This window comes from Dermacentor andersoni, chromosome 6, assembly GCF_023375885.2.
Source record: "Dermacentor andersoni chromosome 6, qqDerAnde1_hic_scaffold, whole genome shotgun sequence".
Taxonomy (NCBI): Eukaryota; Metazoa; Arthropoda; class Arachnida; order Ixodida; family Ixodidae; genus Dermacentor; species Dermacentor andersoni.
In genome coordinates, this window is record NC_092819.1 from 155,602,579 (window position 1) to 155,619,371 (window position 16,793).

Here is a 16,793-nt window from a genome sequence, read left to right on the forward strand (position 1 = left end):
TTCAGAGGGACATAAATACGTCATATGTTAAGAACAGGCCCCTGCGTTGTGTAAACAGTGCAGTCAGCAAAAAAACGTGGTCGGGCTTTTCCTTATCAACATTGAGAAATTGACGTTTATCGCACGCTTAAGGTTGCTAACAAGCAGAAGTGTTCAAGTAAACCGCACAATATTCTCTATGGTGAGGCGGACGCAGCAAAATGGAAAAGGTCCTTGTGCGGCAACGTCATTGCGCACCGAGCGTGCAACCCTGTTTCTGGAAGCTCCTGGCTGCCCCAACTTCTGTAATTTGACGCGCCTGTCATCACTAGGCGCGAGAACTCGCTCGGCTCGAGAAGCGATAAGAACAGCGCAGGCCGCCAAGCCAGTCTCTCGTCCGAGCACAATCACCCGGGCGCGTTCCTCTGCAGCTTGCGTTCTTCGATGGAGGTTAAACTTTGCACGACCATGTTGGGAGGTGAGTGTTAGTTTATTTCGTTTCACTGTTCTAAGGATCATACAAAAACGGGCCCACGTTCGCAAATTTTTGCGCACACTACTATTGCTCGTGCCAGGCAATCGTGATGCTGAACATATGAATAGTAAAGGCTGTTGGTCATTGGAATACAGCACATACGAACCAGAGAATTTAGGAGAACGGCCTTTGATGTTCTTCTGCACAGGGCATAGACAAGCGCAATTAGTGCAGTTAAGGACCAGGCACCGTCAAAAGTGTTAACTTTTCTACGCAAATACGGAAGTTTGGCAAGCGGCCCGCTTGTAAGCATTCTCAAGAGAAAGGCTCCCCCCACCTTATTTTATCATGGTAGTATAACATAGTCTGCATAAACTGTGCGCCCGAATCCGTATTCTAAATGATGCTAAATTTTCTGTGCGCTCTACCGGCAAAAGTTACGTCGCCGCATCATTATCGGTCGGGTTGAATTTTGCAGTACCAATGTAAAAAGATATCTGAAAAATAATTTTCTTTGTTCTTGTGCTATGCGTGTAACATTTATCACACTTGTCATTAGACATTTTTAGAATAGCGTTAGTCACCTTACTTATGTTAAACATAAGCACCTTTGCGGTACGTTACGGTGCGTGTCCTTTCAAGTGCTTTAGTTTACCTTACGGAAACACAAAGGTAAAGAAAATGTTATAAAACAAGAAGCCTTCTGCTGCCTCGTGCCAAACGTATCCAAGCCGAGACGGTCCATTAGCAACCATCATGCTGTCGCTAAGTGGACGCGTCAAGTTAGGCGTCCGGGCGTCTGAGTCGCCGAACAATCTCAGAAAATGGGCGTGCTAAGCGCTCATAACCACCCTTTCAGGTGAGTTTAGAGAAAGCAAAAGTTCATTACAATAGTTACTAGCGATCAATACGAGTGAGAGCGTAGCCATCACGAGAATTCACGCTGAAGCGGGAGTGATGAGTGCCGCCATGTTCGGCAACCCTATTTCTTAGCGTTCGTGAGCATTACGGACGTTAAACTTGCCAAATAGCCTACGTTATCATAGCGCGCATAAAGCGCAGGAAGCTAGTAACGTTACGCGCAGGCGCAGTGAGGACGACGCTATTTCTTTACGACGTAATGCTTTTACGTTCGGTTGCAAATGCTAAACTGTCTATTTTATCTAGCCATCTACGTCTGAAGTCTATGTTTCAATGAACAGTAATAACATCGGCTACGCATGCTTTTATCAGACTTTTTTAAGTTCCAAGAAAGCCCTGATTTGCTGCTACTAGTTATATTTGTTGTCTGGAACACTAACCGGGAACATGAGTGATATGTAGCTACACGTAGCACCTACTGTGTGTGCACCAGTCTATGGTGTTTCAAGTAAGATGACTGCTCTTCTCTCTCGTCATTTTTTCCGCGGATCTCTAGAGTTTGCTTCCACACAAACCAGACAATTTCGTTACATATACGTTGTTTTACAGGAAAATGTGTGAACAAATATGTAAATCTGCAACGCCGTTACCTATGTTGCACAAAGGTTTGCAAAGAGAAAGAATTGGGACCTTGTTGACTGGATGACACGTAATTGTCCTCTTTCACTTCATGAAGCTTGAGGAAAGATCAGAATTATTATAAAAATGGTTCCCTTACCAGTTGTACTTAGACAAACAAGTATGAGTTTTCGAATTGTGTTGGCGCTGAAATTTTCATATCATTTATCTGACGCTTCGTCATCTCCACATGAAAACGGACGTGTAGTAACTTGAAATGTTTCATTGACCAAAAATAATAGTTCAAACTGTTGTCAAGGAGTGCAGCTGGCAGCAACTATCACTCTTGTCTGATTACAGAGTCACGCTACGATATTTTTGTTAAGCCTATATGGCGTTCCAAACCGAATAAAGGGTCTTTACGGAGCCCTATGCTATAAACAGACCTGCCTGGAATATTCATTCACGGTATCAAAGTCTGCGCAATAGAGCAGCGAATACTCGGCTGGCCATGTGTCAGCCTCAGTTTGTAGATTACGGTATCTGTTGGATTTTCCGGCTCTGCGTTAACGATCGCAACAACTCTCGTGCGCATGGTGCCAACAGACGTACTGTATGTAGTACGCTAGCAGATTAGTGAAGTTGCGGCGCGCCGTCGCAATGGTCAGACCGTACAGTTGACCGGGCAATCTTTGTATGCTGACTTTGGTCTCCACTCCCCAGGCATCAGAAGCCTGATAAACAGAAGAGAATGTGCAACTTAACACTGACAGTTCACATTGCATTTCGCCTTCCGTGGATGAGGCATCTTCCATGAATGCCTCCTGGGCAAATTTGTGGTTAACGAAACGTAAGAGTGGATACAAGTATTTCAAAATGCGCGAGCCAGCAAGCCGGATTGGATGGATGGTGATTAGAGGAATTATTAGGGGCTCCATTCCTGGCCACACCAAGAAAGGGTAGAGGTGTCTCTGAAGCATAGGCTCAAGTTGCCGCCCGCCCTAGCACGTCGATATGCAGCATGCTGAAACGAGCGCGACTTTCTGGTGTCTGTACCATGCGAGAAGCGCAACACAAGGCGTTCCACTTCCGAGGCACATCAGCTCACGCTAACACGCAGTCAGATGCGTATGCAATGGGTCGCACAGACCGAGATCAGATGCTACTCAATTAGGCATAAGGTTTATAAGGATCCTTCAAGCCCTGTTACAACCTGCCTATGTAAGCCTAATGGCAAATAATTGTGCTAAACTTATATGACCTTGTAACGCACACGGAAATGAATGCAGTGAAATATTTATTGTTTCGTTCACTATAACAAATAAATAATTGACGAATTAGAGTTTTTACTTTTAATATACCGCTAATTAAAAAAAATATTGCTGCTTGCGACAATGACAGGTGATGTCATTACGTGCAACAGTTACATATCGTCCACTACAAGAGGGACTCACTGAAGGCAAACGCACTGTTTCGGAATTGGCGCTGATTGGAAATTTGCTTCCGTGGTGTTGTATTCTGATCGGCTGAAGCACCCACTGATGGTGTTGGGCTGCTGAGCACGAGGTCGCGGGATCGAATCCCGGTAATGGCGGCCGCATTTCGATGGGGGCGAAATGCGAAAACACCCGTGTACTTAGATTTAGGTGCACGTTAAAGATCCCCAGGTGGTCGAAATTTCCGGAGTCCTCCACTACGGCGTGCCTCATAATCAGAAAGTGGTTTTGGCACGTAAAACCCCATAATTTATTTTTTTTTTTTTGAAGCACCCACTGAGGAGACCCCTTTCTGTTGGTACAGTGGCAACAGCCACGTGTGATAAACCTTGTCTGTGTAAACTGAACAGCACAACTTGCAACTCTATATCTTGGCAGACTGAGCGAGTGAGCTTTTAGCGAGGACGCCGTTTACCGCCTACTTGAGTCTCTTAGCGCAAAGCAGAAAGAACACTGTGAAATTGTCTTGAGTAAAATGCGGCAGCGCTTCCCTTAATGGCGATACAAAGTGACCTTCCATTTTTGCGCTACATGTTGTAAAAGCTGGCACTATGACCGCATACCACTAAGTGAATTTTAATTCAATAGAAAGTGGGACAGAGTCTTACGTCACCTGCGCATCAACCAGTCTTCGTAGACAAAATCACGAAGAATTTGTTTGTTAGCCTAGTTACGCAAAATGAAAACTGGCCAGTGATACTCACTTCATTCCTTCTTGCTCAATCCAAGAGACGATACTTATTTTAGGCTAGGTTAGACCCTTTTGAACTTTCCTGGAAGCATTGAGCCTCGCTGAGTCGCTTTCAAATGCCTTTGAGAAAGTTTACGATAGGAGAGCACAATATTTTATTCTGCATTGTATGAAAGTAACTTATCAATACCGACGCCAGAGGGTACGAGCAAAAGCTAGATCGGGTCTTTGTTCTTTCCTTTCTGACCGTAGTGGTGGACGTAGTGGAAATTTTCTGTGATGGTAACGCCGGGACAGTATGTAGAGTAGTCTTATGTTTATTTACAGTTATTTATCATGTGATCTAGGTGCCCGCACCATAATAAAGAAACAAACATATTCTGGTGGTGTTCCAATACCACATGCACAATCTTGCATAGTAGCCTACTTTTAAGGCACTGAACCCGAAGTACTTCTCCAAAGCATTCGTACTACGTTTGCTGTGGAGCACTACGTGGCCGTCCTACAAAGTGTCTCAAGGACAGTTAGTGAACCTGATGTTCACCTAAATATTGTATGCTTGAGGCGAAAACATTTTCGCCGAACTAATTCGGGCTGGCGTGCTCTTAATTATATGAACCCAAAAACCAAATTTCACGGCAAAAATAAAACTCAGTAACCGTACGCTTATATTCAGAGCAATAAATCCCGAGCTCGCCTAAAGTCATCTATAAAGCCCATTAAGCTTAAGCATGTGTCCGTCTCGCAAGTGACCTGCTTGGCGCACTATATTGCACTTGGCACTTGAATTGCACTTGAATGCACTTGGCATTTTTGAGGTAACCTGCCTGCGTAAAAAGCCAAAAGCGGTTCAGCATCCCGCTAGCCCTGCTGTGAACTCGCCCACTAAAGAAGGGAGCTGTCGACGGCGTTTTTATGCGTCCTGCTAGGAAAGTCACCATGCCAGACTTGCCGTAAATTGGAGGAGCCAGGATGACGTCGCCGAGGATGGTGTCACAAAGACTATCAACTGTCGAGGCGATGAACAGGCCAAGGCTATCTTCAGCGAAGTAGATAGGGCCGTCTGTGTTCCCATTAGGCCAGTTATCCATGTTGTGAAACGTAGTCGAATAAGGGTTGCCGGTGCCATTTGAATCGAGGCGAAGAAACCTGGTCGGGCCAGACACAGAATCCGCAAATCAGGAAAAAACTGCGCAAAAAGCAGACAGTGGTTCAGCATCCCGCTAGCGCTGCTGTGAACTCGACCACTCAATTCTGCAAAGCTTGAGTCACCTCAATTTTGGTACTACACCATTTCTTCCAGTAACTTCACTCGTGGCAAAAGTGTCTGCTCGTCCTTTTTCTTTTTCTAAAGCAAATCCCCAAAATATCAACGGACCTATTCCAAAATGTGGCCATCCGTTATCACCCATCCGCACAACGGCAGTTCCGACAAAGAGAAAGACAACACTTGAGGGCTGCCCAGTCGCGGATCATTTATTGTGGTGGCCCAACCTGTGGTAATGTATCAACCGGTCTAGGACGTCCTCATTCGCTTTGCCTCGGAATTTGCGTACTTCCCCATGTGTCCGATAAGCAGCTTGCCTAATGCAAGTTCTCTCTTCCGCGGTTTCTTTGCCACCTTCACCTCCACACGAATCACTAAAGTAAGCGACTCCCTCTAGTAACCCGCCAACCCTTTGCTACGTTGAATGGCTGGTAGAGATCGGACGTCCAGTGTGATGTGTACCCCGTGCCTCCATTAAACTTGTAATGGATGGGATGGGCTTTCTTACAAAATGATAGATGGTAGCTTAGCGCAAACGACAGGGCGGCCAGGCAATACCAGCCAGCGAAGTGTTCCACGCGCACTCCTCTACTTACTCATTATTCAGCTCGCCCGTGCAGCGTGACAGTGTCGTTAGCTTACTTCATTACTAAGTGCTACGTAAAGCTTCCACAAAATAAACATATTGAGTAATTTATATTGAATTTTCTGCACTTATAGCTGCTTCAGAATTGCGATACTCTCCACGTCTAGGCTTAGAAAATATAGCATTTCATCCTTAGGTTTCGCATCTCGCACTTTACGGCAAGTTTTACGTTTTATTTCACAAAGCACAACTGGGCTTAGCGGCACTATGTTGCGGACCTATTTTATGCTATACAAGCCGCCTTGCTGTGTCATTTCGCGACAGACAACTATAAGAGAGGCTGACTTCACTGATCCCCGTCACGCCTTTCCTCATTTCGACGACAGATGAAAGTGGCCCCTCAGTTTCCCAGCGCGCACCTGCGATTTCCGGCTCACTCTACTTCGCGACGCCTTCACATTGCATCGCCCTCTCACCGTCTCTTATTCAATCGAACGCTTCCGTATGTAGCTAGAGATATATAAAGAAAGCTATTCTTTTCAAATGTGATTACGCATGTCTCTTCTCAATTATTGCGTGCGGTCACGCAAATGACGTTTTTAATATTTGCATGTGAGCGCGTATTTAACACAATCCTGATAAAATTATGGGGTTTTACGTGCCAAAACACCTTTCTGATTATGAGGCATGACGTGTGAGGACTCCGGAAATTTTGACCACCTGGGGTTCTTTAACGTGCACCTAAATCTAAGTACACGGGTGTGTTCGCATTTGGCCCCCATGGAAATGCGGCCGCCGTGACCGGGATTCGATCCCGTGACATCGTGCTCAGCAGCCCAACACCATAGCCTCTGAGCAACCACGGTGGGCATAACATAATCATTCCCATATTTCATGATTGTGAAGTCAAATAGGGCGTATGCATATAAAGTAGTAGAAGAGGCTAACAAGGGGTTTTAATATGTGCCCGTAACATAGTTCTTGCAAATACGTATCACATTATTTCGAAAATATTATCCAAGACTGCTTTCAACGTACTTGTAACCCGATTGCTTTATCTATTTTTTCCAGCCAGCAAAATGTTGGTTATGACGCTGCTCCTACTCCCTATAACTTATGCACGTAAGACTCTTCCCCATTTTCAAATTTTTTTCGGGTGGTTTCGTTGAAACAAGCAAGACCTGATTTGAGACAAGAAATGTATATGAAAACAACGTGTTTTGCAGACAGTAAGGATTACACATTGCCTTCCTTTCGGGTGAGGGAAAGGTAATAAGCGCGAGAAAAGTTACGCAGATCCATGCATTGTCGAACTCATTCAGGCGGAGCTTTAGGGTAACCTGCTGCCAACACTAATACATACATACATACATACATACATGCATACATACATACATACATACATACATACATACATACATACATACATACATACATACACACATACATACATACATACATACATACATAATATCAACCCCATAAATTTGGCATATGTTTACGTGAGAAGCCTGATGCTCTCCATATCCTTCACCATCTAAAATATTACTTTAGCTTATGCCCCTATGAACATGCACTGCTATAATTTTGGATGTACGTACACCGTTAGCCGACGAAGACACAGGGATGAAAAAGACAAAAGGTAGCTCTTGGCTCTTTTTTTTATCCCTACTCTATTTTCTTCTGCTTCTCTCACCACACATAAAGTGTAACACCTTCTAGCCCTCACAAATGTAATAGCAGCTTCAATTTTTTTGTACGTTCACAGGGCTCATCACTCAGAGTAAATAAGACGGAGCGAGAAACTTTCTTGAAGTTATAGAGAAACCTCAATACACGGAAGACTTCAAAAGACAGCCTCGGTTAGCTTTGAAAGTAAATTCATATATTTAACCACATAGTACATGAGTAAGGTGCATTTGTGGTTTAGTATACATGACGGGAAAAAAACCTGAAAAGGGCAGCTTGACGTGCCCCGTGGCTCCTTAAACATAACAAAAGCTAGCAAGGACAGCAGAAAACAACGGTACATAAATATACGTACGTGGTCTTTCACAACAAACCATGAATGAGACATTTACATATTACAAGAAAATAGACGTTTTACAATTGTAGAGATAAACCAATCAATTTCAACAACGCAGTTTTCGATAAAGCACGTAAGTACTCGATTGTTATTTTCCGCCTATTATGTACATTCGGAAGACAAAAACGAACTGTTTGAAGTCTGTATTTTTGTACGTGGACATGGTATATACTTATTCTCTCTATGTCGAGTCAGTCGACAGGTTGGATAAGGTTTCCAGTCAGCTAGATCACGTATGTACCTGTTGTCTCTACGCATTTCAGATTTAGAAAGCCTAAAGATATCTGATATTTGTAGCAACAATCAACTATTAAGATTTCAAATTTCCTAAACAATTGAGAGGGGTGCGCTTTGTACGAGACACCTGCAACAAACCGTTATGCATGTTATTGAAGCTAGACCAGAGCATTTAAAGATGTCTGGTGCCTGTGGTTCAAATACTATAAAAACAATGTTGATGAGAAGAAAAAGGGTACTGTACATTAAACTTGTTTGAGATACAGGTAGTTTAGGTTGACATCTACTCAATATGCCTAAATTTCTTGAAAGTTATTGACTTATGTGCCCTGTATAATAATCCCATAAGAGGTAATTGTTAAACATATAACAAAGTCTTTTTACAGATGGAGAAACTTTGATTTTGGTACTGTTATTTTACAAATTCTTATATGATTCACATCATTTCGATTTCTCTTGCCACAGTAGCACCTTAGTATAAGAGAAATTTATGTGTGGGAACTAATTAAGAGTTCACAGATATATTTTCTTTAGTGTTTCATTAGCTGATACAATAAGGTTGTCAATGGTATCACCACACAGAAGAGGCCTTCAGTAATCCGCGTAAATAGCATTATCTTTTGAGCTTTCAACTTACAATATTGATAAGAAAAATATTGAATTTAAAACAAGGTAAAGCAGCACCGCACATAAGGAGCCCCGCTGTTGCCTGCCCAAGATTCTCTAGCACCCAATATTGTTCTAAAATAGTTTCGAGCACACTTTAAAAAAAAACATTTAAGGAATACATTATTGCTTTTGATTCATGGGCGTGCAATATAGCTAGTGTTTGCGTTTTGTTTTCTTTTTGCTTCTTCACGAAGTGCCCCCATGCACCACTCCGCCCCCTGAGCTTCCGAATGGCACATTCGTGGAAAATGAAGAGGAGCGTCTGGTCCTCTACAACTGCGACAACGATTTCTGGCTTAGGGGACCCAGTAATTTGACATGCATCACCTCTGCCGATGGCGATGATACGTGGGTTCCCGAGCCTTGGCCAGAATGCCTTCGTAAGTATCAGAGCACTGTTCATGTGATCCAGTTCGATAAAGAGATCATTCTTGTTACTAACCCTAAGGTACTCTTGTTAGTTCTGATTAGGAGGAGGATGAAAAGGAAGGAAGGAGAGGTAGGGAGGTCAACCAGACACATGTCCGGTTTGCTACCCCACGCAGCGGAAGAGGTTTAATGGAAGAAAAGAAAGGCGAGGGAGGGAAGAAGGTACTATCGGTATCAGTACATGCGGATGCCCCTAACTTCGCGCCTATAATCGGTCACTGAGGCAAATCGCTTTCATGAAACGTAGCAGTGTCCGCGTCGCTTTGTAAGCCTGCGACGCAAGGAGCCATGGTTCGAAAATCGGAGTCTCTGAACATGGTCTGTTATCTAATCGCTTTAACACCCTGTGAAGAACTTTGCGTTTGTTGTCATAGAGATCACAAAAACACAGTACGTGCTCAATCGTCTCTTCCCAATTGCACGTGACAGATCGGTATATCGAACATTCCAATAAGGAATGAGTAGGCTTTCGTAAAAGCCAGCCCTAACCAGAGGCGACACAGTAAGGTTGCATAAAGGCGGGAGAAGTTCGATGAAATCTGCAGCTTCATTGTAGGATCCAACCTGTGGAGACGGAAGTTGGAGAAATAAACGGGGCTTTCCACAAAGATTCAGTCTTGGTTTGAGCAAGTAAGCGAAGACCCTTCGCAGTGTCTGCCCTTGATAAGGGTGTAGGAAGTGTCTCGGTTTCTTTATGGGTTGGCCAGGCGGCATAGTCAGCAAGGTCACTTCTGACGATGCCACAGTGCCCCGGAAGCCATTGGAAGATGATGTTATGTCCCTTTATGGGGGCTTTATGGAGAACCTCTCTGGTCTCAAACACCAGTTGGGGATGGGTCTTGCGTCGTAAGGCTTACTGCAGACAATGAAGGGCTCCCTTGGAGTCGCAATAAACGACCCACTATGGAGGTTTCGCTTGTGCGATGAAATTAACAGCGGCACGCAGAGCAGCAAGTTCTGTTGCCGTAGGGGTCGTTATATGGGACACTTTGAAAGTATTTGCAACTTGTAAGGCCCGGAAGATAAAAGCACCTGTGGAGCTGGTGGCTATGACAGATCCATGGGTGCGAATTTGATTTCTTTGTTGATATGCCTCGTTCAGTAATGACAGTGTGAACTGACGCAGAGCTACTGGTTGAATGACGGGTCGCCTTCGTTATTCCCGGAATCGTGAGGCGTATTGTGGTCATCGTAGGAACCATAGGGGTAACACTAGCGTCACTGCTGGTGTAAAGCCCTATGGAAGGTACACTTGATGTGTTACAACAAGTTTAGAAAATGTGGCTTGAGGTGTTTGTGCTTGCAAGGCAGCAATATAATGACTGGGAACGCGACGCATATGTCGAATGTTTGCTCTAAGGCTGTCAATCGTTATATAGGTTGCAACTAAGTTGCAACTAAGCAACCATCATTGTTGCGCGAGTCAAAGCGCATCGTGGTAGTCCAAGACATGTCTGTAGAGCCTGGCCTTGCCAACAATCGGGGTTACGAATGTTTTTTTTTTACATGTCTACGCCAAAACCGGCAAGATGTACCGTAAAAAGCCCAAAAACAGTTCTTTCTACAGCTGCAGCATGGACCGTACCGACGTGCCCCAGGTTTTTTCGCACAGGAACCTCATTATATGTACAATGAAAATTAGTCTCCGCGTCAGACAGATGCAGTGGGGGCTCCATGAAAGGTCCCTGTTAATATTCATATGTAAAGAGCGGTGAGACTTCTAATATTTGATAGCCTGGCCATTGAGAGAAACAGGGCATGGTGCCATGGGTTGGCGCATAAACTAAATAACCCCGCATTTTTTGATGGACACTCTAAGGCCTTCTTTGTGGAGATACGAAGAGGTTAGGCTGGATGCCCGCTGAATTCTCGCGCGCACTTGACGATGAGTCACTGCAGAAGACCAAAAACAAATATCATCTGTGTACATTGATAGGTGAATTGTGTTGAGTAATACTTCAGCTAGGTCAATGATAGCTAAATTAAAAAGAATAGGGTTCAATACCCCGCCCTGTGCGAAACCACCATTTGTAAGATAGTTGGCAGTGGCCCATCTTCGGTCAGCACAAAGAAGGACCTTCTGGTCAAATAGTCGCGGATCCACAGAAACATTCGGCCACCGATTCCAACAGCCTTCAATCGCTCGAGGATCGCTTCATGTGTAACATTGTCGTACGCCCCTTTCACATCAAGAAAGAGCGCCAGTGATATATGCGTCAGGCATTTTTGTTGTTGTATGAATGTTATGTCAAATACATTATCTATTGTTGACCTGCCTGGCCGAAAACCTGTCATGGAGTCAGGGTACACATTGTGACGTTCAAGATACCATTTCAGCCATGTACGAATCATCTTTTGCATTACTTTCCCTATGAAGGTTGCCAAGGTAATAGGGCGATACGACGTCAGGTCGAAAGGCGTCTTTCCTTGTTTGAGTAGCAGTACGAGCCTACTAATCTTCCATTGCTGACGAACGATGCGTTCATGCCATGAGTGGTTGTAGTAATTTACCAGCTCTTGCCTGTACTGTTGGCTTGTCCAAGTTAGGCAAGAGCTGCGTAGGTGATGCTGTCGGGCCCTGGTGAAGAGGGTCCTAGAGAAGCAGCCAAAGATGCGTCCAGTTCGTCAATAGTAAATGGAATTTCCATTTCTTGGACGCGAGACACAGGGACGGGACCAGCGTCTTCGGCGTTGGGGGTGACACACACACCAGTGATCCGAGCACAAAAATTATTCGCCACCTCAAGTTGCGTCTGGAAGTGGCGTGCTACTAAGGCCATGAAAGAATATCAATGTTGCGGAGATGAGTGCAGGCCACGAACCTAGAGTGCAGGCCACGAACCATCCTAGTGCTCCTTAAGCTCCGAGACGGCGATCTTGCCGCCGGGGCTTCTATGTCACGCGCTATTCCCGCGCACTGAAGCATGCATCCAGCCGAGCATGGAAGAATGCACCAGAAAGACGGCGAATATGACAGTCAGACAAGCGCTTGTGTTGTTGTTCTGCCATCTAAGTTGCAGCAGTCTCTCTGTATCTGTTTTGTCAATACAATTTCCTTTCCCTTCTGGCTACGGTAATCCCCATGGTAATATTAACGTCCAACAATTGTCTTGATTTCTTTGGTCGGAAATTGGTTCAGCACGCTTATCCCAGTCAGGAGTTCTGACTTTTTCAATCAGTGCAGTTAGAATATTCGATAATTGTTCTCATGCACATATATCCTGGATATATATGTTCATGTACCCTTAGGTTCACCTAGAATGCTGTAGACCGATTGGTCTTCTCCATCTCGTCAAGCCAGGGAATTCGTAAACATGGTTTATTTCACTATATATTGTTTTCTTTGATCATTGTCCCTGGTGAATCGTCTGCCAACAAGAAGCGCGCGTAAAATGACGCGATATCAATAAAATTTTCTTACGTAGCTTCAAGTTGCAGATAGGCGGCTTCATTGGCAAAAAGTGTTAAGTAAACATTGTTAAAAATAGCAGTTTACCTGGCTAAAAGTACAATTGATACTGGCCGACAAGAGTCGCGGGCGCACCAAAGCAAGTGAAGCCATCAAACATTTTACTGCACTAAGTTCTTGAGAAAAAAACACGATTTCGCTAAGCACGAAGTCGCGGAATTGAGTCTTAGCAACGGCGGCCGCAATTCGATGGGGGGAAATGCGAAAACAGCCGTGTACTTAGAGTTAGGTGCACGGTAAAGAACCCCAGGTGGTAGAAATTTCCGGAGTCCCTCACTACGGCGTGCCTCATATTTAGAAAGGGCTTTTGGCACCAGTGCGTAGCCAGAAATGTTGTTCGGGGGGGGGGGGGGGGGCTCACTTTTCAGCTTTGCCTCGTCCGTAAGTAATTTTTCGAGGGATCGAATACATTAAACAATAATAATAACTGCGTTGCCATTGCCAAATATTCTCCAAACAAATTCGTGAACGCTACGCGATCTTAAGACAAGTAAAATATTGCTACACGCGTGTGCTACATGTTTGTTTAAACGAAGCGCGTGGGCGCCATCCCTCCAGAAAAGAAGTGGAAGAACGAACTCGGCTCGCGCTGTCAATCTAACCGGTCAGCGCTGCAACCGTTGTTGTAAATATAACCTGTAAATAGTTGCTCGTCTTACTGACTCGTCCTTCGCGTAACAATGTGTTTTTAACAAAAGTATATACTCGTATGTCTCAAAAATTGTGCCCGAAATAACTGATATCAACGATTCCATGTTTTATGTATCTTTAATAAGTAAAGCAATTATCACACGAACTTTAGACCTATATCAGTTTGAAATCAGCAAACAAGTGCATGCCGCTGATATGAAAAATGTAAAGGCCAAGAAATGAACAAGTTGAGGACAAATATTTCATTAAAACTTTGTTAGCCTCCCTGCCTTTCTATCATTTGCATCTCTCTCTCTCTCTCTCTGTCATTGAAGAACCTTGTTTACATTTTTCTGCATTGCAACGACCTGAGAAAAAGCTCAATGACGCTGTCCTTTCTTAGAATGTATTGCGCAAGAGCAGCTGTCACCGGTCGTGTATGTTCAGTAATTGCTCCGAAATTATAGTCGCAACAAGGGAGCACATATAAAAAGCAGAAGTTCTGCAAAATGTACAAGGGTGAGTCAAATGAAAGTGAGCCAATCCGAATATATGACAAACGGGGTACTTTATTTAAAAGTACTCTCCACGAGCATTTAGACATTTGTCCCACTGACTAACGAGTCTCATGATTCCCCTCTTATAAAACTCTTGGGTTGCTGCTTCAAAAAGTCTGTAACTGACTCTTTCACGTCATCGTCCGGCACTAATCTGGATCCCTTGATGTGTTTTTTTGAAACGCTCCAATATGTGGAAGTCGCAAGTTGGCTGTATGGCGGATGTTGCAGCGTTTCCCACTTGAAGTTTGCCAGTTTTGTATTAACCACGTCAATGACGTGGGACGGGCATTTTCGTGGAGCAAGATGACCCCACTCCTGAATTTTCCACGTCGTTTGTTCTTGATTGCGACGCACAACTGATCCGCCGTTGCACAATATCGGAAATGATTGATAGTCTCTCCAGGTTTAGCAAATTCGATTGATAATGGCCGCTGACGATCAAAAAAAGAAGTCAACAGCGCCTTTCCGGCACAAATGAAGGCCTTTGCTTTTCTTGGGTGTGGTCAATTCAAATGTTTCCACTGTATGATTAGCCGTCGTGTTTCAGGCTCGTAGTAGCGACACCATGATTTGTCCCCGGTCACAATTGCAGACGAAAAGTCGTCACCCTCATTGTGATGCCGGATGAGATGAATCAAAGCAGCGCCGAACCTCTCCCTCCTCTGGCGGTAGTTCAAAGTGTTGGGCATTCATTGCGCACACAACAGCCGATAACCAAGATATTCATTAATTTTGGTGTGACCCGACCCGTGACTGATGTTCACACGCCCTGCCAATTCATCGACGCTTATGCTCCGTTCTTACTAACCACCCTTTCGGATTGTGTTGTGGGTGATTGCATGGCGGCTTTGACCCGGTCTTGGATCGTCTTTGTAACTTTCAAGTCCTTCTTTGAACCCTTTGCTCCGACACTTCGCAGTGGCCAATGAAATGCAATGTTCAGCGTACACGCAGCCTTACGGTGACTAATTACTTTTTGGGAAACTTCTTCATCTGTCAGAAACCTCACGACACCACGCTGTTCAACTTTTGGAGTGTCCATTATGTCACACAACCATGTTAACCCAGGAAAGTCATGGGGTGCGCCTGTGAGTACCGGTAAGACCAACCTGCGAGCCCTCCAGTCTTTACAAGCTCAAGCTCTGCGAATTTGCCTAGGCCTTCCCAGGCCTGCATGAACGGCAGCAACAATAACCATCACGCATGACCACCCTATCAATACGTATATTCAATGTCAACTCCTTAAGGATGCAAATCAGGCACTTCGCCGGACTTCCATCGCATCATCTCACACCTCCCTGCCTGCCGCTCGACCTCGTTCAGCGTTTAGCAGAATTATTGCCGCCAACCATAGACGTTTACCGTCAAACTTCACACCTGCAGCACGACCACCTCTACCGCTGTGGTGACTGCACTAACTCCAGGTTCTTCTTGTCATTCCCGGCATCAAAAAATAAAACAGAGATGTCATCTATCGCCCTTAAACAAGCCGTGCTTTCATTCCTACATGACAAACACAACGAACGCACTCACGTTTACACGGACGGTTCTGTCTCCTCTAAACGTTCAGCTGGAGCAGTGGTACCTCCCGCTCAATCTGTCACCATCAACATCAAGACGTCTCACGTTACACCATCGACGGCTGCAGAACTCGCAGCTATCTGGACTGCTCTTGAGTTTATTGGTCCCATATCACCACATTCATGGTCCATCATTTGTGATTCAAAGGCAGCTCTCCAGTGTGTGCTGTCCCCTTTCAACCATGGACCTAATGTGCAATTAGTCACAAACATCCGACTACTCCAGAATTACGCAATCGACAGGGGCCACAACATCATCTTCCAGTGGATATCGGGTCACTGCGGAATTTCGGGAAATCACAGTGCGGATGACGCTGCCCGGTCGGCCCACGATGGTGCCCAGATTATACCCATACCGCTGTCAAGAACAGATGCAGCCACAAGTCCGCTCCCTCGCATGCGAGCTCACGTAAACTCTGTGGAACACCAGTGAATTCACGAACGCACGTCTTCACAGATTGGATCCAAGTTTGCAACTCCGTCTTCCACCAGGGTTGCCGCGAGCGGAAGCAACACTTCTGTGCCGCCTATGGCTCGGCGTGGCATTCACGAACTTCTATTCATTCCGCACTGGAATGACCGACACCTGCGGCTGCGAAGGGACGATCACGCACCTCCTATGTGACTGTCCACGTTACACTGTGCCAAGAAAAGTGCTCGTGACCGCGCTCGGAAAACTGGGCAATAGCCCCTTCACAGAAGAGAAAGTTCTAGGACACTGATCCAGACGGGTTTCGGCACTCAAGGCTTTAAGAGCTTTGCTTAAGTTTTTAAGGGCCTGTGAATTGCGCGACCGCCTTTGAGTAATGTTGCGCGTAAGGTCGCGTTACCGCTTGAATTTTTCGTGTGTTCTTTTCTCTCTTCCTTCTCCTATTATTCCTTTTACCCCTTTCCCCAGCACAGAGTAGCCAGCCGGTATGTACACTGGCTAACCTCCCTGTCTTTCCCTCCATTTTGTCTCTCTCTCTCTCTAACCCATTCAAGAACATTGATCCTTACACCTGCGTGTCACTTTTGTAAATAAGAGATGCCTGTGCGCCACGTGCATGCCTCGCAGATAATGAACCGAACCATTATTGCGCTTGGTGGGTTCGCTCACTTTCATTTGACTTGCCTTCATACATTAGAAATGCGAAGATACAACAGAATGTACAAATGCG

At 45.0% G+C, this 16,793-nt stretch overlaps 1 protein-coding gene across 1 annotated transcript in view; it reads left to right on the forward strand.

Annotated features, from left to right (window-relative positions):
- The first annotated feature begins 386 nt into the window (after window positions 1-386).
- Window positions 387-16,793, forward strand: part of LOC126523480 (complement C2-like) — a 216,554-nt gene continuing 200,147 nt past the window's right edge. The window contains exons 1-3 of the mRNA XM_050172090.3: window positions 387-457; window positions 7,045-7,095; window positions 9,160-9,345. Coding sequence (XP_050028047.2) covers window positions 424-457; window positions 7,045-7,095; window positions 9,160-9,345 — 271 coding nt within the window. The 5' untranslated portion in view covers window positions 387-423. The remainder of the gene's footprint in view (window positions 458-7,044; window positions 7,096-9,159; window positions 9,346-16,793) is intronic.